At 46.5% G+C, this 22,812-nt stretch overlaps 1 protein-coding gene across 3 annotated transcripts in view; it reads right to left on the minus strand.

Moving 5' to 3' along the window:
* The window catches only part of map3k4 (mitogen-activated protein kinase kinase kinase 4), a 164,508-nt gene extending 150,927 nt beyond the window's left edge, over nt 1-13,581 (minus strand). Inside the window, exon 1 of one of the 3 annotated variants that reach the window (XM_055639428.1) lies at nt 12,314-12,477. In XM_055639428.1, the coding sequence (XP_055495403.1) occupies nt 12,314-12,402 (89 nt within the window). In that variant the 5' untranslated portion in view covers nt 12,403-12,477. Of the gene's footprint in view, nt 1-12,313; nt 12,478-13,205 lie in introns of those variants that run through there. The other 2 variants (XM_055639430.1, XM_055639431.1) reach the window with 2 other exon arrangements.
* Nucleotides 13,582-22,812: the final 9,231 nt, after the last annotated feature.

Below are 22,812 nucleotides of genomic sequence, written 5' to 3' on the forward strand. Positions count from 1 at the left end.
TGCCTTCAATTCTGGAACTCATTCAGTAGATTTGCTCAAATTGAGCTAAATTAGTTAATGCTAACTCCACTGTTCAGTTTCACTACTCTTGGAACTTCCCACTTCTATTTATGCAACCAAGTCACCACAAAGCATAATACAGCAAATACAGCAAACTGTGGAAGCGAGAGATCACAGGATAGAAAACCATAACACTATTTCTCAGTCATTTCATGTACAACAATCCATGAGGGCAATAGCCCAAAACCTAGAACAGTACAGCACAAGATCAGGCCCTTTGGCCCACAATACCCGCGCCGAACATGATGCCAAAACCAGCTCTTATCTGCCTACACATAACCCATATACAGTACCCTCCATAATATTTGGGACAAAGAACCATCATTTATTTATTTGCCACAACTCCATAACAGAAAAAAAATCACACGTGGTCAAAGTGCACACTGTCAGATTTTATTAACGGCCATTTTTATACATTTTGGTTTCACCATGTAGAAATTACAGCAGTGTTTATCCATATTCCCCCCCATTTCAGGGCACCATAATGTTTGGGACACAGCAATGTCATGTAAATTAAAGTAGTCATGTTTAGTATTTTGTTGCAGATCCTTTGCATGCAATGACTGCTTGAAGTCTGCGATTCATGGACATCACCAGTTGCTGGGTATCTTCTCTGTTGATGCTCTTGCAGGCCTGTATTGCAGCGTTTTTAGCTAATGCTTGTTTTGGGGGCTAGTCTCCTTCAGTTTTCTCTTCAGCATACAAAAGGCATGCTCAATTGGTTTCAGATTGAGTGATTAACTTGGCCACTCAAGAATTGACTATTTCTTAGCTTTGAAAAACTCCTTTGTTGCTTTAGCAGTATGTTTGGGATCATTGTCTTGCTGTAGAATGAACCGCCAGCCAATGAGTTTTGAGGCATTTGTTTGAACTTGAGCAGATAGGATGTGTCTATACACTTCAGAATTCATTATGCTATCACCATCAGCAGTTGTATCATCAATGAAGATGCGAGCCAGTAACTTCAGCAGCCAAATATGCCCAGGCCATAACACCCCCACCACCGTGTTTATGCTTTGGATAATGGGAAGTTCTTTCTCTCCTTCGTACTTTGCTCTTGTCATCACTCTGATATAAGTTAATCTTCATCTCATTTGTCCACAAGACATTTTTTCCAAGACTGTGGTTGCTCTTTTAAGTATTTCTTGGCAAACTGTAACCTGGCCATCCTATTTTTGCAGCTAACCAGTGGTTTGCATCTTGCAGTGTAGCCTCTGTATTTCTGTTCATGAAGTCTCCTACAGACAGTGGTCATTGACAAATCCACACCCGACTCCAGAAGAGTGTTTCTGATCTGTCAGACAGGTGTTTGGGGATTTTTGTTTGAGAGAGAATTTTTATGTCATCAGCTGTGGAGTTCTTCCTTGACCTGCCCGTCCCTGTGATTTGTAAGCTCACCAGTGCTCTCTTTCTTCTTAATGATATTCCAAACAGTTGATTTTGATAAGCCTAAGGTTTGGCTGATATCTCTAACAGTTTTATTCTTGTTTCTCAGTCTCATAATGGCTTCTTTGACTTTTATTGGCACAACTTTGGTTCTCGTGTTGATAAACAGCAATAAAAAGTTTCCAAAGGTGATGGAAAGACTGGAGGAAAGACTAGGTGCTGAGCGCTCTCTTACACCTGCATTAAGAAGGCAATTAAACACACCTGAGCAATTACAAACACCTGTGAAGCCATGCGTCCCAAACATTATGGTGCCCTGAAATGGGAGGGACTATGTATAAACTCAGCTGTAATTTCTACATGGTGAAACCAAAATGTAAATAAAATCTGACAATGTGCACTTTGTGATTTCTGACAATGTGCACCATATGTGATTTTTTTCTATTACAAATCTCAAATTGTGGAGTACAGAGGCAAATAAATAAATGATGGGTCTTTGTCCCAAACATTATGGAGGGCACTGTATATCACTCCATATCCATATGCCTATCCAAAAGTCTTTTAAATGCTACTATTGTATCTGTCTCCACCACCATCCTCAGCAGCACGTTCCAGGGACTTACCACCCACTGTGTAAAAAAAAAAAACTCCTTTAAACTGTGCCCCTCTCGCCTTAAAGCTACAGCTAGTATTTTATTTTTCGATAATGTGGAAAAAGAATTGACCGTCAACCCTGTCTATGCCTCTTACAATTTTGTACACTACCATTAGGTCTTCCCACAACCTCTGGCATTGCAGAGCAAACAATCCAAATCTGTCCAACCTCTCCCTGTAGCTAATATCCCCATAATACAGGCATGAAAGAGACATCATCTTCTGGACACTACAGTTATAGTTCAATAGTGCTTTCTTTTTCACATATGCAACTGCACAATGAAATTCTTACACATGCGGGTACCACCATGTTTTGGCACCATTATCAAAAGTCCGGTCGGCCCGTGCACTCGATGTACTGGAGCAGCCCCTGCAAACCAATATACTACTTATTACATACTGCTGTACCAGGCTATCACATGATGACATTAAACCAAGAGACCCCCTGGCCATTAAGTGACCCTGTAGCTCCAATCTTCTGCTTTGAAACAAGTCAACAGATTATTTTAAAAAAAGACAATGTGCCGGGGTAACTCAGCTGATCAGGCATCAACTAAGTAGAACATTAATATTATGCATAGAGTTAGTGTGTTTAACAAGTCCTTCGCCCAACTTGCCCAAGCCAACACAACGTTCTCACTCCACACAGTCCCTGACTGCAGGCGACAAATCATTCCACTCATCTGCCACCAACTCACCAAACGCTAAAATCTTGATCAAAACACAAATTCACCGAGCCAGGCAGTGGAGGGAACTGGCAGATGACTTTTTGGGTAGGGACCCCTCTTCAGACATCAGTCTATTTCCCTCCACAGATGCTGCCTGACCCAGTGGGTTCCTCCAGCACTGTGTTTTGCTCAAGATTCCATCCTTTAGTGAACGTGGTTTCCCCCTTGCGTCACAGATGGATTTCTCACACGAGTCTCCGGTGTCCAGTAGTTCTGATCTCGGTCCTCCCAGACGCAACAAGGTCAGAGTTCCCCTGGTCCTTACTGTTCATCCCACCAACCTCCACATCAAACACATCATCCTCCAACATTTCCATCACCTTCAACACGATTCCACCACGAATCACATCTTCCTATCTCCATCCCTCCCACTCCCTCTGCTACTCCTTGGTTCAGTCATCCCTTCCCACTCGAACCATCTCCTCTGCGGGTACCTTCCCCTGCAACTGCAGGAGATGTCACTTACCCTTCCTTATACCTCCTCTCTCACTTTCATCCAGGAACGCCAGCTATCCTTACAATTAAGACAGAGGCACACATGCACCTCCTCCAACTCCTCCTCTACTGCATCCGTTGTTCAGATGTGGGTTTCTGTATATCGGCAAGACCAACTGAAGTCTCAGCAACCGTTTCAGTGAACACTTGTGCTCAGTCTGCCAAGGCCTACTGAATGTGTAGGAAGAAACTGCAGATGCTGGTTTAAACTGAAGATAGACACAAAAAGCTGGTCCTCAGTGGGTTCGACAGCATCTCTGGATGAAAGGAACAGGTGACATTTCAGATCGATATCCTTCTTCAAGCTGCCTGCTTCAGGCCTACTGGATCTCCCAGTTGCTAACCACTCCATATCCCAATCCCATATTAACCTTCCTGTCCTGGGCCTCCTCCATTGCTAGAGTGAGGCCTCATGCAAATTGGAGGAACACCATCTCATATTTTACTTGGGTAGCTTACAACTCAATGGTAAACACGTTGAATTCTCCAATTTTAGGTAGCTCTTACAAACCTCCCTCTCCCTTTCTCCCTCTCTCCTTCCAATGAAAGTTGGTTAACTAGTTCTACAGTTCAACTATGAATCCCTCTTGGGGTCATACCTGTCCCTTGCCAACAGTCAACCTACCAGGGAACCTCCTTGCCCGAGGTCATCTGTTGCCAGCCCTGATTTGTTCTGTTTTTTTCCTTTGCTTCCAGTTTGCCCAGACCCCAAATCTCCCCACTACTATCAGCCTGATGAAGAGTCCTGACCTAAAACAGCACCAATCCATTTTCTCCAGAGATGCTGCCTGACCCCGTTGAGTTTGTCCAACATTGAGTTTTTGACCAAATGTACAGCCTGTTGCTACCCTCCCCTCCCAACCCCAACTTACAACTCTGCGCTATGCCCCTATCATTAATAGCACAAATTGAACTGTTGGTTTTAGTTGCAATACATTTGTGTTTTTCTTTTGCAAGACCATTCACATGTTTCCTCTTTATCTGAAAGAAAACCCATCTGTCCACAAAAAATCTCCCACTCATCCCATTAAGTCATTAAAGTTACTCCCAATTCAGTTCCCTGCTGATCACAATGCCGTCTTCCACACTACTCAATGCTGCTAATGTTCTTTACAACAATAATTCCTTTAACACACAAGATGAGTAATTAGAAACCAACTGTTCATAACGTGATGAATTCTATAGACAGCCAAGTAATTTTTCTGCTGTTAAAACTTGGCTGCACTATTGAACCTCTATTTTGAATAAGGGCAATAATGTAGGTATTTTAATAGAATCAATACCAAATTGATTCGAAGGTATACATGTAGCTTGAATGCCATTAATTATTACAATCTTTTTTGATATTCAAGAACGTAGGTTTAAGGTGAGAGGGGAAAGATTTAATTGGAATTAATTTTTTAATTGCTGTGGGGCAATTTTTCCCCGGTGGTGGATAGAGCTGCAAAAGGAGTTGGTTGAGCCAGGAACTATAACAACATTTAAAGGTACATGGAATAGGAAAGGTTTAGAGCGACATGGGCCAAAAAAGGCATGTGGGACTAGTGTAGATGGGGCAACTTGGTTGGCATGAGCGAGTTGGGCTATGGGCTTGTTTCCATGCTGCATGGCTCCATAAGTTATAATGATCACCGCAAATAAAAGAAAAGTTGCTGCAGGAACACAGTAGGTCAGGCAGCATCTGTGGAAGCAGAGGGTTAGTCAATATTACGGATCCAAACTATGCATCAGGAATGAGTATGCAGAGGAGAAATGACCAGTATAAAGAGGAGAGAGGGCAGGGCGAGGCAAGAGCTGGCAAGTAATAGGTGGATCCAGGCAAGATGGAGAATGAGAGAGGGGTGGAGATGGTAAAAAGGGCTGTGAGAAGTGGACAATGGGCTGCAGATAATTAAAGTTATTAAGAAATGAAAGTGACAAGTGGAACCAGATTAGGGAGGAATGGTGGGAATAGTAGGGCAAGGGCCTAAAGGATACTGGCTTAAGAATGTGGGTAAGGCAAATGGAACCAGGTTATGAAGAGGAAAGAGGGCGTGAGAGGACATAAGTGGATTAACAAGGCGGTACTGAAAGTTGGAGCATTCATTGTTTATGCCACTGGGTTGCAAACTGTTCAGGCAGAATTCAAGGAGCTGTTCTTCTAGTTTGAATTTGAACTCAACTGACAGATTGTTGTTGGAATGGGGATGCCAGCAACCGGGAGCTCGACAGCATAGCCATTACGGACAGAGCACAAGTACTCAACAAAGTCTGCACCGAGTCTTGTCTATTTGGAGGAGGCCACACCGGGAGCATCAAATGCAATAGAGGTTTCAAGATTTGTTTATTGTCACATGTACCAATGAAGGTACAGTGAAATTCAGATTGCCATACAGTCACACCAATAAAGAACAAGACACCCAAATAAATTGGTGTATACAAATCTGTCTCTCCACCTCAATTCTCAACAGTGGTGCCCCACAAGGAGGTCTTCCATCCCTGCTATACTCCCTATACATCACAACTGTATAGCCAAATTCAGCTCTAACTCCATCTACACATTTGCAGATAACACCACTGTGGTGGGCCGGATCACGAACAATGACGTGGCAAAGTACAGGAGACAGATAGTGAACTTAGTAACATGCCATCCCTCAATGTCAGCAAGACAAAGGAGTTAGTTATCAACCAGGAAAGGCAGTGGAGTACATACCCCAATCAGAACCAATGGTGCTGAAATGGAAGTGGTTGCGAGCTTCAGGTTTCTTGGGGTTAATATTCCCAATCTATCTAATATATAAAAGTCTGTGCCTGTCCCCTGCCGTCCGTCCGGCTGCCTTTCTGCCTTTTGATTCGTTTCCATCGTGTGATGTCACAATGCCCAATGCTCGCAGATGTCCAATCACAATGCCCGATGCTCGCAGGTGTCCAATCGGAAGGGATCCATTTAATGTACGGCTGCAGGCTGCATTTCTTCCTTTGATTCACTGCAACTCCAAAACCAGACGCAGAATCGCCGACATCTTTTCCATTTCGGTAGAGATTTCACTTTTCTTTCTAAGTATCCGCTCCTCATTACATTTCGTCGTGTTTAAGTACACGTTTTTAATCAAATCCTCCCCCCCCCCCCCAATATTTCAAAAATAAACTGGCTTCTCACCCATAGAAGCAGCACCAGCCCCAGCACATGGTGAACGTTCCATCGTGTGATGTCACAATGCCCAATGCTCACATATGTCCAATCGGAATGGATTCATTTACATATGCCTTTGCAGGAGCCCCAGCCAATGGTGAACGTTCTATTGTGTGATGTTCACACATGTCCAATCGGAACTTAAGAGGGAATTAGATGTGGCCCTTAAGGCTAAAGGGATCAGGAGGTATGGAGAGAAGGCAGGTACAGGATACTGAGTTGGATGATCAGCCATGATCATATTGAATGGTGGTGCATGCTCAAAGGGCCGAATGGGCTACTCCTGCACGTAATTTCTATGTTTTTCCCTCTCCTCACCCCTCTCTCCCTCTCGCACCCATCCCTCTCTCTCCCCCCCCCCCTTCCCTCTCCCCCCCCCCCCCCCCCCCCCCCCCCCCCCCCAATATTTCCAAAAATACTGGCTTCTCACCCATAGAATCAGCCCCAGCCCCTGGTGAACGATCCATTGTGTGATGTCACAATGCCCAATGCTCAAAGACATTCTTGCCATAGTGGGAGTACAGAGAAGGTTCACCAGACTGATTCCTGGGATGTCAGGACTTTCATATGAAAAAAGACTGGATAGACTCGACTTGTACATGCTAGAATTTAGAAGATTGAGGGCGGATCTTATAGAAACGTACAAAATTCTTAAGGGGTTGGACAGGCTAGATGCAGGAAGATTGTTCCAGATGTTGGGGAAGACCAGAACAAGGGGTCACAGTTTAAGGATAAGGGGTATATCTTTTAGGACCGAGATGAGAAACACATTTTTCACACAGAGATTGGTGAATCTCTGGAATTCTCTGCGACAGAAGTTAGTTGAGGCCAGTTCATTGGCTATATTTAAGAGGGAGTTAGATGTGGCCCTTGTGGCTAAAGGGATCAGGGGGTATGGAGTGAAGGCAGGTACAGGATACTGAGTTGGATGATCAGCCATGATCATATTGAATGGTGGTGCAGGCTCGAAGGGCCGAATGGCCTACTCCTGCACTTAATTTCTATGTTTCCCTCTCCTCACCCCTCCCCTCTCCCTCCCATCCCTCTCTCCCCCACCCCCCTTCCCTCTCTACCACCACCCCCTTCCCTCTCCGCCTCTACCCCTCTGTCCCCCCCCCCCCCCCCCCCCCCCCCCCCCTCCCCCCCCCCCCCCCCCCCCTCCCCCTCCCCCCCCCCCCCCTTACCCCCCCCCGGGGGGCTCCCCTCTCTCCCCCCCCCCTTCCCCTACCCCCACCTGTCCCTCCCTTTCCACCACTCCCGCTACCCCTTTACCCCCCCCTCCCTCCCCACTCTTCCACTTCTCTCTCTCTTCCCCCTCTCCCCTCTCCCGCCCTTCTCCATCTCCCATCCCTCCCCTCTCTCCCCCACTCCCTTCCCTCTCTACCCCACCCCCTTACCTCTCTCCCCCCCCCCCCCCCCCCCCTATCCCTACCCCTCTTCCATCACTCTCCCTACCCCTCTCCACCTCCCTCCCCACTCTTCCACTTCTCCTCCCTCCCCCCTCTCCCTCCACTCTTCCCCCGCTCTCCCCCACCTCTCTCCCCCTCCCCCTCTCCTCCTCCCTCCTCCCCCATCCCCCCTCCCCCACATCTCTCTCCCCATCTCTCACCCCCTACCCCCCGCTCTCCTTTCCCTCCCAAATCCGTCCCGTTTCCTCCTCCTCCTCCTCTCCCCTCCCTCCCCTCCCTCCACCTGTGTGTCTGGGGGGTGGTTAATGTGTGTGATGCCGCAGCCCCCCCCCCCGCAAACGCCATTAGGGAAACAGACCCAACGGGTCTGCACTTGGTCTAGTTATATATTAAAACTGTGTGCCTGCCGCCTGCCATCCGTCCGGCTGCCTTTCTGCCTTTTGGTTCGTTCTATCGTGTGATGTCACAATGCCCAATACTCACAGATGTCCAATCGGAATGGATCCATTTACATGGACGGCTGCCGGCCGCCTTTCTTCCTTTGATTCCCTGCAACTCCGAAACCAGACGCAGAATCGCCAACATCTTTTCCATTTCGGTAGCGATTTCTCTTTTCTTTCTAAGTACCCGCTCCTCATTACATTTCGTCGTGTTTAAGCACACATTTTGAATCAAATCCTTCTCCCCCCCAATATTAAAAAAAAAAATGGCTTCTCACCCATAGAAGCAGCCCCAGCCCCTGGTGAACGTTCCATTGTGTGATGTCACAATGCCCAATGCTCAAAGACATTGTTGCCATAGAGGGAGTACAGAGAAGGTTCACCAGACTGATTCCTGGGATGTCAGGACTTTCATATGAAGAAAGACTGGATAGACTCAGCTTGTACAAGCTAGAATTTAGAAGATTGAGGGCGGATCTTATAGAAACGTACAAAATTCTTAAGGGGTTGGACAGACTAAATGCAGGAAGATTGTTCCCGATGTTGGGGAAGTCCAGAACAAGGGGTCACAGTTTAAAGATAAGGGGGAATTCCTTTAGGACAGAGATGAGAAAAACATTTTTCACACAGAGAGTGGTGAATCTCTGGAATTCTCTGCCACAGAAGGTAGTTGAGCCAGTTCATTGGCTATAGGGAGTTAGATGTGGCCCTTGTGGCTAAAGGGATCAGGGGGTACGGAGAGAAGGCTGGTACAGGATACTGAGTTGGATGATCAGCCACGATCATATTGAATGGTGGTGCAGGCTCGAAGGGCCGAATGGTCTACTCCTGCACTTAATTTCTATGGTTCTGTTTCCCTCTCCTCACCCCTCTCCCTCTCCCACCCATCCCTCTCTCCCCCACCCCCCTTCCCTCTATACGCCACCCCCTTCCCTCTCTCCACCCGCCCCCTTCCTCCTACCCCTCTGTCCCTCTTCCATCACTCCCCCTACTCCCTCCTCTCCCCCCCACTCTTCCACCTCTCTCCCCCTTCCCCCTCCACTCTCCCTCCCCACTCCTCTCCCCCCCCTCCCTACCTCCCCATCCTCCCATCTCTCTCCCCATCCCCTTCTCTCACCCCCTACCCCGATCTCCTTTCCCTCCCAAATCTGTCCAGTTTCCTCCTCCTCCTCTCCCCTCTTCTCACCCCCCCTCCCCTCACCTGTGTGTTTGGGGGGTGGTTAATGTGAGTTTGAAGCCGCAGCCGCCCAACGGCGTTTGCAGGGGAAACAGACCCAACGGGTCTGCACTTGGTCTAGTTCCCAATAAAATTGTCACGGACCAACCACATTGATGCAACAGCCAAATAGGAACACCTGCATCTCTACTTCCTCAGAAGCCTGAGGAAAATCGGCATGACTCCAATGACTCTTGCAGACTTCCACAGATGCACCATAGAAAGCATACTGTGGGGTTATATCGCAACTTGATTTGGGAACATCTCTGCCTAAGACCGCAAGAAATTGCAGTGTTGTAGGTGTATCTCAGTCCCTCACAGACCAGACTTCCCACCATTGACACAACCTACATCTCATATTACCTTAGAAAAGCAGCCACCATAATCCCAGTCATTCCTTCGCTCCATAGATGCTGCTGCACCCGCTGAGTTTCTCCAGCAATTTTGTGTACCTATAATCCCAGTCATTCTGTCCCATCCCAGTAATTCCATCTCCCTGCTCCAGTCCGCAAGATTCATGAACAACATATGGGCCTGTCCCACTTAGATGATTTTTTCGGCGACTGTCATATTCGTTGCAGGTCACCGGAAAACTGGGGACTGAACAACCCACGACAATGTCTACAACAACTTACCAACCAGTCGACGTCAAGCTACCGACAACCGGCGACCCATTAGGACGTCCACCTACGACAAGCTACAACAAGGGAAGACAATTCAGTCGCCAGTACCTGTTGCCGGTTGACATAGGTGGTCGCCAATGGAATTCACTGAAGTCAGCACCGGCGGCAACCTACGTCATCCTGACGACAACCTATGACAGCACCTACATCAGGAGTCAAGCCAAGCTCATTGGCGTCAAGTCAACTGTCGCCAAAAAGTTTTGAACATTCGACGACCATACGGAAGTCGCCTAAAAAAAAAAAATTGCCTAAGTGGGACAGGGGCATTATTCTCCTCTGTTATTAGGCACCTGAACATTCCTTCCATAAGTTAGGGTACCGTCCAATTCACCTCTACCTCATTGTGGACATTGGACTGGTCCATGGACTTATGTACTACAATGCTGAGAACGACATTCTGCATACTGGATCTTCCCCATTGCTCTACCTATTGTACTTGAATTGATTGCATTTATATATAGAATATCTGATCCGTTTGAATAGTATGCAAAACAGTTTCATTTTGCCTTGGTACACGTGACAATAATAAACCTGAACATGGAAGTGTTGTTCAGGTCTCTGGATGGTAATGAGAGGTGTACGGAGGTACAGCGCTCAACTACTTTTAAATGGACAATGCGCAACTTCTCCAAGTTGCTTGGAGTAGTGCAGGTGCACACGGTGTGTTCCTCGTCGACATGACATACCTGTCGTTTTTCACTGAGCCTCGGTACATGTAACCATAACAAACCAATAGGGAGGTTGCACGGCAGTCGAGGTCACGACGCGTGACCCGTACTGTTGCCACGCAACACCTTCTGGAGTACAAGCGGTGAACGTCAGGCAAGCACTTACTATGGCTGCCAGTACATCGGGCCCGTCTTCTGTCCCAGCATCCGGACTCCACGCTTGCGGACCCCGGGTCGTCTGGCCCCGCGGGGCTACAGACAGCCCAGCACGGGGGGGGGGGGGGGGGAAATCACCCCGTGTGGGGGGGTCGGGGTGTGAATCACCCGGTGTGGGTGTCATGGGGATGAATCACCCAAAGTGGCAATGGAGGCCGGGGGGGGGGGGGGGGGGGGTTGGTGAAGCACCCCGTGTGGTGGTGGGTGGGGGGAGATGAATCAGACCGTGTGTGGTTCCAGGGATCCGGGGTGGGGGTGAATCACCCCAGTGTGGGGGTCGTGGTCCGGTGCCAGTGCAGCGCGGTCAGTCACTCTTGGTGGGCAGAGGGACCAGCCTATCCCCAACTCTGCTGCAGCTGACGGGAACGTTGCCGGGTTTCGTCCCGGTGTGTCCACTGCCCGGAGCTGCGGCCCTGCTCCACTTGGCCCCGTATGTGGCCACTGCCGACCCACAGTCCATCACAGTGCAGCGAACCATTTGCCAGGAGAAAACGTGCAGCAATCTTAACTTGCACATATTGAAGGGAAAACTGTACGACCGCGCCCTACAAAAAAAATCCTGAAAATACGGAGCTTTGAAAATGAATGGCTTAAAAAAATCTCCGCTGTCCGATCGTCATCTTTCTTCCCAAGTCTCCAGTAATTTTTCGGCATAATGAAACATTAGCTAAATTACAAGCCCAATAGAAAAATGTGTTCAAAGAAATCCGCTGATTCCGGTCTGAATCTGCATCGATGTCACATTGTCGCAAACTCCTACGCAAAAGTCTCTAGCAAACTTTCGTCAAACTTTTATTTGCGCCTCAGTCACTTACCCCAATGAAAAAGTAGCTCGCACTTCCTTCGCCAGATACTCAACAATCAGCATTTGTTTTCAAATCCATCGCTCCAAATTCCGGACAGAAAATTATGCAAAATGTATCAAAACCCCTGTCAAGTGCACTGCTTCCTTCAAACTCTGTTAGTACGTGAAGTTTTACATGTCCAATACTTACACGAAAGGCACCCGTGCACGAGTTAGGTATTTGCTGCAGTGTGTAATTCTTTAAAGAAGCGAGTCCGATGCAGACTTTAGAATGAATCCATTTTAAAAGCTTTATGGAATTAATAAAATTATTGCAAGTGATTAGATTTACCGGCCTGGGCCAATCATTCAGTGAGAGTGCGAAAAGGCTTTTACACCCACCTGGTCTTGCATGAATGAGCCAGTTGAGAAAAGACGAGGATTCTGGTTAAGGAAGCATTTGGATTTTGAATAACTTCGTATTTCAACATTTGGTGGAGAGGGGATGGTAGGATAGAGAATATGTTGGAATTCTTCCAGAACAAGTAAGTTTCGGCAGTGTAGTTCAAAAATCAGTCACCATTCTACAAAGTGCTCGCTAAAGATCTTCTGATTGTAGATACATTCTTGCTGCGTTAATAATGCTGCGCTATAGCTCGAAAGAAAGTGATCTTTTCGCTCCCCCTCCAACCCACCAATTGTATCACTGGCCGCGGCAGATGTTTGTTGCAGTATCACCCCCACCCAGTTCAATGCACACAGAGGAGAGATTTACTGCAGTTTCAACACGGTCTCATTCTTATTGTATACTTTAATCACTGCTGCAGGAGCCGAAGTTAGAGAGGAAAAAAATGCTAAATGCAACACAGCCGCTTCCCATTGAAGCGCATGCGTTGCATATGCGTCCTCGTTCACTGTCCTACACGATGCAAATCAAAAAATAAATAGTTTGGCGGGGTCTTTTTTTTAATTTGGTTGACTTTTGTTTCGGCGGTGCAAGCAGAAAGCTGCAGCAAACGGAGCGCATGCCCGGCAGCTTGGACTGCTCTCCGCCAGCAGCGTACGCCTGCGCGGTGGCCGGGTGCCGGCATCCTGCTCAGCGCGCGGCCGCATGCTGCCCTCCGCCGGCAGCCTGTCGGCGTCCCGCGCATGCGCGCCGCCCACAGACCCCCGAGGCCAACCGACCGGGGAGCGAGGGGACGGTGCGACCCGTTCTCCCTCACACACTGTCCCCCTCCGCATCCGCATTCGCTTCAAAACTTCCTCCACTGTGCAAAAGCCTCATTTTTTTTACCTTTGCAGCTCGGACGCTTCCATGTCGGGAGCGTCTACTGATGCATAGCTGCTGTTGCTGCTGCTGCTTGGAGCCGCCGCCGTTCGGGTAGACGTCGTTGTTGGAAATAAATAAAGCGAGCAAACGATGCCGTGGGGAGCGCTGCCGCCGGCTTTGCCCCCTCAGCCAGCGCTCGAGCTCCTCTCGGCTATCGTGGCGGCCATCTTTGCGACCCGGTCTGTGGTAACTACGGCAACCCGCGGCGGACAGCCCGTGAGCGCGCGGCCGCCAGGGGGCGAGGCTGAGGCCGCTGCCCAGGTCTGTGCACCTTTGCTGCTATATAACCATTTTAAAAAACATTTCCAAATAAAACTTTCAATTAACTTTGTTGTATTGCCATGTATTAAATGCACGCGAACTGTTTACATTTGCCACATTGTCTCTTTTTACATTTCCAAACAAAAACCCTCTCTGATTCTGTCTGAAGATGGGTCTCGACCCGAAACGTCACCTATTCCTTTTCTGCAGAGATGCAGCATTTCGAGTCAATCCTTTAAATTAACTTTGTGCATTGCATGTATTAAATGTATGATACACGTAAGCAGGTAGACACAAATTGCTGGAGTAACTCAGCGGGTGAGGCAGCATCTCTGGAGAGAAGGAATGGGCGACGTTTCGGATCGAGGCGGAACAAAGAATGTAGGCGGGGACCTTTTACCTTGTGGTCATTGCCAAAGATCCTATAACAAGTGCTGTAGGATCTTTGGGAGCTATAGGATCTTTGGTCATTACTTCCGAAGAGTTGCTTGGGAAAGCAAAGATCTTTGGGGGAAAGTACCCGGGGAGGGGGTGGTTTCGTGGGAAGGGACGAGTTAACCAGGGAGTTTCGGAGGGAACGGTCTCTGCGGAAAGCAGAAAGAACCGACAATCTGTTTACATCTGCTGCCTTTTAATCTTTCATTTTTTAAATATTTCCAAACCAACCCCCCTCAAGTAACTTTGTTGCGTCGCTGTGCTTTAAATGCACAATAACAGAGGGATTACTTGAGAGTGAGACAGACAATCCAGAAGGAACCTTGCACATAATGTTGCGTACATTACCTTGTATAACATTTATTAAAGGGAGATAACCTGGCATTAAATTGCTGCGGGTTTGAGATTAATGGGTCTAATTTAAAGAATGATTGCTTGCTTGGGAAGGGGACAACGATGACTTCCTTGTTCCTCATGTGGTGCTGGTGTGATTGACATGAGGCTGGATTCCTCTGTCAAAGTGGATGCCACCCTGTGCAAAAAAAGCCTTTAATGGTGTATTTGTACCACATGCACGTACTTTCTCGCACAACTTGATGTTTTAATTCTTGCCACTTGGCAGAAGAGAAGTTTGCAAAAGCACTTTGAAGGAGCTGAGTGAATAAAGTCTTGTAGGAACAGTGAGACCGTGCAAAATAAACCACCACATGGGAAGGAATGTTTGGTTCACTGGTACTTTGTCACGTAGAACGTATAATGAAATTATTTTTCTTTTGCACATACTTCTTCACATTTGCACAAAAATCTTATTTTTATTAGGCACAATAGGGGAGATTCACTAGGACTCCTCTGTTCTTGGAAATCCATATCCTCTGAGAAGTTGAACTGCTTTGGAATTACTGACTTTGTTAAGCAGGTCAGTTGTGGTTAAATATTTTATGTCTCTTCAGGAACAGAAGCTGAATTTGGGGATAGGGGGTGTGGCCGGAGCGGGAGGGGCTGTGTGGGTAGGGAGGGGAGGGGGGGTGTGTGGGCGGGAGGGGTTGTGGGGGGGGAGAGAACTCGGAGAAAAGATGGGGGTTGTGGAGGGTATCATGGGGGAGGGGGACAAGAGCCAGTGAGGGTGACCAGAGTAGAAGGAGCTGGAGCAGACTCACAGCAGTTGCTGGTCGCTTGATCGCTGGTCGTTCTCCGCCGGGATCTAATTTTCCGTTTGGCGACATTTCCCGCGCCAGGCCGCTTGTGGTCCCTCTGAAAATTATGTCCGGTTGGAAACCTCCGCCGGCCATCCACAGCTCCAGTAAAGACGCGATGGCGCAGGAAGGGGCAGACCGTCCCGCGGAGCGACAGGAGTAAAGACCAATCCAGGCGGCGCTGAACGGCAGGAGAGGAGATCGATCTGCGCTCGCGCGTTTTTAAAGATTATTTAAAACTCGCTAACGTTTACATTAGACCACTGATCGGAACGAAACTTGGTGCAATCACAACAAAGAGAACTGAGTAAGCTGGCAAAAAATCGTAGCGCCATCAAGTAACATTTTTTGCGCAAATAGAAATACAGCGCACCGGAAGATAACAAGATCAGAGCTTTAGTTATGTACAGATAGATAGATAGATTTCCACCATTTGCTATTTTTATTTTCGATTTCCAGCATCTGCAGGTTTTTTGATTTACACAATCCATGTATTTGAATGTTAAAATGAAGATCTAGCTGATGATTCATTGACTGCTGAAGGGCTCTAATAAGAGTAGGACTTATTTAAGAGCCCTCTATCTCAGCCTAACAATTAATCAAATTGGTACTGTTATTTGATAGTCTCACTGGTCCACTGAGAAATGATGATGCTTTATTGTCACTTGTATCTAGCTGGGTGCAGTGAAATTCTTTGTTTTTGCATACAAATTACACAAACGAATTGCCACAAAGGTGCCGACAAAGTTACAAAAAGAGCTCATCCCCCTCCTCACTGGATCCCCCTAAGTTCTTGGTGGCCCCCAGCATGCCGGGTTCCACTTTGTTCTCGGCGACAGGGCCCGACCTCAATGCTCCGACCTGACCTCATCCTTGGCCTGACCTCGTCCACATGGCTCAGACTTGTCTTCGACCTGACCTCGGGGCTCAGATCCGACCACCTTGCCTCGACCACTCTTTCCACACCGGCCTCTCTGCAGGCCGTGGCGCCTGTGAGGCGAGTCCGCCCCTGTTGTCCAACTGTGGCAGGCGAGTCGGACCTGCAGCACTGGCAGAAATCACTATCAAAGCATGGGGGTGACACATTTTGGGGCACAGATCTTGGTGGCCGCGCGCACATACACGCGCTCACAAGGCTTCGGAGGCTTCAGCCATGGACCCTGTGGACGGTAACATTGGGAGCTGACCTGGTTAGTGACCGACTCCGAGCTCCAGCAACAGCAGCTTTGTCCACCCTAAATTGTGGGGCTTGAATCGGCCCATCCTCGGGGCCTTTCATCGCACGGCACGGCTTAAAATCGGCCGACGGGGGTTTCAACATCAGGAGCCTCGATCGTTTGCAGCCGTTTTATTTTAAGCTGCGCCGGGCAATGAAAGGCCCCACGAATGGGCCGATTCAGCCCTTAGAAAGCGTCTGATACCCTCTTGAATCTTTCAAAAGCTACAATGCGATAAATAACACTTAAACAAATAAAATTGAAGCAAATAAAGGTAAACAGAAGAACCAACCTTGGAGGGGGGGAGAGAGATAGAGAGAGTGAGAGAGATAGATGGGAAAAACACACTAAATAACGTGAGTGACCGTGAATGAGGGACTTACCTGCAAGCCAGCCAGGAAACATGTTCGACTGGAGTCCTTAATGACCAGACCCATTTCCGCCCATTGGGAGTGCCCTGGCACGACGGGAGTGTCCCTGCCCTCTGATCACCGGGAATGTCCCACGGACTTGGCAGCAGTGTCCCGGGGACCTCTAGCACCTCTACCACTTCTAGAAGACGCCATGCCCTCTTCTTACTGTCACCATTGGGCAGGAGTCCCACACCATCTGGTTCAAGGACTCTATTTCCCTATGACTATCAGGTTCCTGAACCAAGCTACCCAACCCTAACTCGACCGTAACAACGGAACATCACAGCCCACCTCTTGCACTTCTGTGGACTTGTTTTTTTTTTTCTAATTACATTTTTGCACTAATGTGTTGTTTTTGCACCTTATTTTTGAATTTTATATATAATTTCTGTATAAAATAGGTATGTTACAAAACGTACCTGAATCGTGGCTGAGCATCTGCCCCACCCCTTGTGTGTGATTTTGGCGCTGTTTAGAGGGGGCGGGTTTAAAACGCGGTTTTTACTAGGCTGTTCCAATCGAAAATGTTCAGCCTAGTAAATCATTAACGGAAAATCGCTGAAAGACCCCGTCGCAAAAGGTATTATTAGTTTTTATGGCCTTGTATAATATTTATAGTAGTTTAAAAATCACTCTCTCACTCCGCAACCTCTCGCAGCCCCAGGGTTTTATAAAGCAAACAATTAAAGGTATGTACCTTATTTTTACATTAAATGGGGCTTGTGTATAACCCTGTATATAAGGTTTTCTATAGCGAGTAGCTCATTTTGGGCTCTTTATATCCCGCAGTATTTTTCTGGGCACTTGAGGGCACAAATCCAGCGCAATGTGAACGTTCTAAACCAGCGCGTTCACAGGAACCCACTAGAAAGCCGATTTAAATTGACTTTAATTTACAGCAAATGAACACTAAATTCCTTCCATTTGGCCTATAAATTGATGTAAATGAGATTTAAAAATCATGTTTTATTGTGAATTATTTGTGAATATTATTTGGACACTTAGGCTATTTAAAAATGTTAATCATTTATTAAGAAATGGATAGATGTTTAGACTAGTAATTGAAGGCTTTTTTGTTATGTCCATAGAAAATCAATAGGGAACAAGATGCTAATTTCCGAGTATGAAAATGGCCATAACTTTTTTATTACTTGAGATATGAAAGTGAATTAGGTGTCAAATTAAACTTATTGTTATGCTTTATCTGATGGGATAAATTGCAGACTTGATTTTTTAAATCTCAACATTTTGTAACATTGCTATATAAAACGGGTATAATTTCTTTTTTGCATTTTTGTCTGAGTATGTGCCTGTGATGCTGCTGCAAACAAGGTTGTTCATTGCACTGTACCTCACCATACTTGAAACAATGAACTAACCTTTCGGTCCTAAAAACAAAGGCGAAGACAATCAACAGGCTTCTTCCTGTGTCAGCCGCCGAAGAAATCTATCCACTGAATCAGTTTCCCATCATGTGCCGCAGTAAATGAAAACTTGGTGGGGGAGTATTTTTTTTTTTTTTAATTACACAGAGCATTTCAAAAAGAAGACTGAATGACCAACTTATCCAACTAGATCTCTTAAAGCCTCTCACTTGATAATGTTCTCTATGTGTGTTAACCGGAACTCTATTACACTGGTACAAGCAGGTTTGAATGGAGCTATTATTTACAAGTGGTACCTAATTAGGTTTTAATTGTGAAATGCCATGTTCATGGTAATGATATACATCATTTGATCATTGAAAGATACAACATGGAAAGAGGCGCTTTGACCCACCGAGTCCACGCCAATCAAGGACTCTCAAAAGTACATCAATCACCTGTTTGCAATAGTTCTATGTTATCAAGAAACAAGAGAGTCAAAAGTGTTTTATTATGTGTCCCAGATAGAACAATGAAATTCTTACCAGCTGCAGCACACCAGAATATGAAAACTTCGTAGACTGTAAACAATATGATAAACGAGAGAGAAAAAAAAGTTCAGTGTATATATATACACATACCCACAAGTACACAAATATATCCGTATATACATACACACACACACTCAAAAGACAAACAATATTAGTGCAATAATAATAATGATAATAGTCTATTGAGGTTCAGAGTTTATTTGAGTGTTTAATAGCCTGATGGCTGTAGGGAAGAAGTTGTTCCTGAACCTGGACGTTACAGTTTTCAGGCTCCTATACCTTCTTCTCTATGGCGGGGATGAAATGAGTATGTGGCCAGGATGGTGTGGGTCGCTAATGATGCTGGCTGCCTTATTGAAGCAGCGAATGATAAATCCCTTCAATGGTGAGGAGGTCAGAGCCAAAGGTGTTCAAGTTGCCGAACCAGGCCACGATGCAACCAGTCAACATGCTCTCTACTGTACACCTGTAGAAGTTCAAGAGAATCCTCTCTGACATACCAAATCTCCGTAATCTTCTCAGGAAGTAGAGGTGTGTGCTTTATTTATAATTGCATCAGCATGCTGGGTCCAGGAAAGATCTTTGGAAATATGCACGCCCAGGAATTTGAAGTTTATAAACAGGATTGTGGTTTCTCATCTTTCCTCTTCCAAAGTCAGTTCATTGGTTTTACTGATATTGAGAGCCAGTTTTTGTGCTGGCACCATTTGGTCAATCGGTCGATCTCACTTCTATACTCTGACTCATTACACTTTCTCATCCACATCCTACACACATGAGCAATTTATAGAGGCCAATTCACCTACAAACCCGCACATCTGGGATGTGGGAGGAAACCCATGCGATCACAGTAAGAAGGTGCAAATTCCTCGGAGACAGCATACGAGGTCAGGATCGAACCCGGGTCTCTGAGCTGCTCTCCGAGTTTGTTTCCTTTTCTTCCCCCCCCCCCCCCCCCCCCCCCAGTTTCAGCAGTTTCTCATCAGATTTCAGTACGTGAGGTTCAAGATTTCAAGGTCAGTTTATTGTCACATTTACCAATTAAAGTGCAGTGAAATTTGAGTTGCCATACTAAGTAAAAAGCAACAAGACACACAACCACATAAAAGTGAACTTAAACATCCACCACAGTGGATTCCACATTCCTTCTTTCGCGTTCGGGGCAGTCAAACCATCCACAGTCGGGGCGATCAAACCCCCTGCAGCGGGCGATGGAAGCCCCCGTCAGGGTGATCGAAACTCCCTCCGTGGCATGAAGCTCCCGAGTCAGCCTCTTCTTACCAGAGACCACGGGCTTCATGTTTAAAGTCCACAGGCCCCACGGTTCCCTGATTTGTTTGCGGTAGAACTAGATTTATGGAGACTGTTACATCAGAGATCCATGGATACTGAGTCATTAAGTTAATTCAAGGCGGGGAAAGAATTTTTGCAGAAAATTAAAGTAATTTCACAAGCACTACTCTGTCTCCAGTCCAATGGCCCACTCCTAGTGACATCAGTATTTTTTAACAACGCTCACAACAGACATTGTGGGCCAAAAGGCCTGGTCTTGTACTGTACCATTCCATACTCTATGAAAATCACGAGTTATGAAAATCAAATAGGAATGTGGAGTAAGGTCGGCATTGAATCAGCCATGAATAGCAGAATATGGTTTTGGCTAATTCCTGCTTTGAATATTTTAAATTAATCTCAAAAGCACTACTATGCCTCCAAGTCAGTGGGTCACTCCTGGTGACCCCAGTATTATTAATGACGCTCTCAAATAAATGCTTGATCCGCCCCAGCAGGCAGTGACTGGCCGTGAATCATACTTGTCTATTAAATTAATTTTATTTCCGCCCTTTCCTCTTCCTCAAGAGCCAAGAAAAACACGTCCCTCTGCCAATTTTACACATAGCAAAAATTTAGAAAGTTAAATTTAGTTGCAAGCTACCCTGACCAGTGTACTATAGTCCATTAGAGCTGCATTGCCTTCAGAAGAGTAGAGATTGAGGTGTGAACTTAGAACCCACCCTACTTTGCCGAGAGCTTTGGCAGATATTCAGCACCCGAGTCGTCATGGTGGTCGCCGCCCCTGCTCGCAGAACACAGCCCCCGCTCACAGAACACAGCCCCCGCTCGCAGAACATAGAAACATAGACATAGAAACATAGAAATTAGGTGCAGGAGTAGGCCATTCGGCCCTTCGAGCCTGCACCGCCATTCAATATGATCATGGCTGATCATCCAACTCAATATCCCGTACCTGCCTTCTCTCCATACCCCCTGATCCCCTTAGCCAGAAGGGCCACATATAACTCCCTCTTAAATATAGCCAATGAACTGGCCTCAACTACCCTCTGTGGCAGAGAGTTCCAGAGATTCACCACTCTCTGTGTGAAAAAAGTTCTTCTCATCTCGGTTTTAAAGGATTTCCCCCTTATCCTTAAGCTGTGACCCCTTGTCCTGGACTTCCCCAACATCGGGAACAATCTTCCTGCATCTAGCCTGTCCAACCCCTTAAGAATTTTGTAAGTTTCTATAAGATCCCCTCTCAATCTCCTAAATTCTAGAGAGTATAAACCAAGTCTATCCAGTCTTTCTTCATAAGACAGTCCTGACATCCCAGGAATCAGTCTGGTGAACCTTCTCTGCACTCCCTCTATGGCAATAATGTCCTTCCTCAGATTTGGAGACCAAAACTGTACGCAATACTCCAGGTGTGGTCTCACCAAGACCCTGTACAACTGCAGTAGAACCTCCCTGCTCCTATACTCAAATCCTTTTGCTATGAAAGCTAACATACCATTCGCTTTCTTTACTGCCTGCTGCACCTGCATGTCTACCTTCAATGACTGGTGTACCATGACACCCAGGTCTCGCTGCATCTCCCCCTTTCCCAATCTGCCACCATTTAGATAATAGTCTGCTTTCCCGTTTTTGCCACCAAAATGGATAACCTCACATTTATCCACATTATACTGCATCTGCCAAACATTTGCCCACTCACCCAGCCTATCCAAGTCACCTTGCAGTCTCCTAGCATCCTCCTCACAGCTAACACTGTCCCCCAGCTTAGTGTCATCCGCAAACTTGGAGATATTGCGTTCAATTCCCTCATCCAGATCATTAATATATATTGTAAATAGCTGGGGTCCCAGCACTGAGCCTTGCGGTACCCCACTAGTCACTGCCTGCCATTGTGAAAAGGACCCGTTTACTCCTACTCTTTGCTTCCTGTTTGCCAGCCAGTTCTCTATCCACATCAATACTGAACCCCCAATGCCGTGTGCTTTAAGTTTGTATACTAATCTCTTATGTGGGACCTTGTCAAAAGCCTTCTGGAAGTCCAGATACACCACATCCACTGGTTCTCCCCTATCCACGCTACTAGTTACATCCTCGAAAAATTCTATAAGATTCGTCAGACATGATTTACCTTTCGTAAATCCATGCTGACTTTGTCCAATGATTTCACCACTTTCCAAATGTGCTGCTATCCCATCTTTAATAACTGATTCTAGCAGTTTCCCCACTACCGATGTTAGACTAACTGGTCTGTAATTCCCCGTTTTCTCTCTCCCTCCCTTCTTAAAAAGTGGGGTTACGTTTGCTACCCGCCAATCCTCAGGAACTACTCCAGAATCTAAAGAGTTTTGAAAGATTATTACTAATGCATCCACTATTTCTGGAGCTACTTCCTTAAGTACTCTGGGATGCAGCCTATCTGGCCCTGGGGATTTATCGGCCTTTAATCCATTCAATTTACCCAACACTACTTCCCGGCTAACCTGGATTTCACTCAATTCCTCCAACTCCTTTGACCCGCGGTCCCCTGCTATTTCCGGCAAATTATTTATGTCTTCCTTAGTGAAGACGGAACCAAAGTAGTTATTCAATTGGTCCGCCATATCCTTGTTCCCCATGATCAACTCACCTGTTTCTGACTGCAAGGGACCTACATTTGTTTTAACTAATCTCTTTCTTTTCACATATCTATAAAAACTTTTGCAGTCAGTTTTTATGTTCCCTGCCAGTTTTCTTTCATAATCTAATTTTCCTTTCCTAATTAAGCCCTTTGTCCTCCTCTGCTGGTCTCTGAATTTCTCCCAGTCCTCCGGTATGCTGCTTTTTCTGGCTAATTTGTACGCATCA

Source organism: Leucoraja erinacea, chromosome 8, assembly GCF_028641065.1.
Source record: "Leucoraja erinacea ecotype New England chromosome 8, Leri_hhj_1, whole genome shotgun sequence".
Taxonomy (NCBI): domain Eukaryota; kingdom Metazoa; phylum Chordata; class Chondrichthyes; order Rajiformes; family Rajidae; genus Leucoraja; species Leucoraja erinaceus.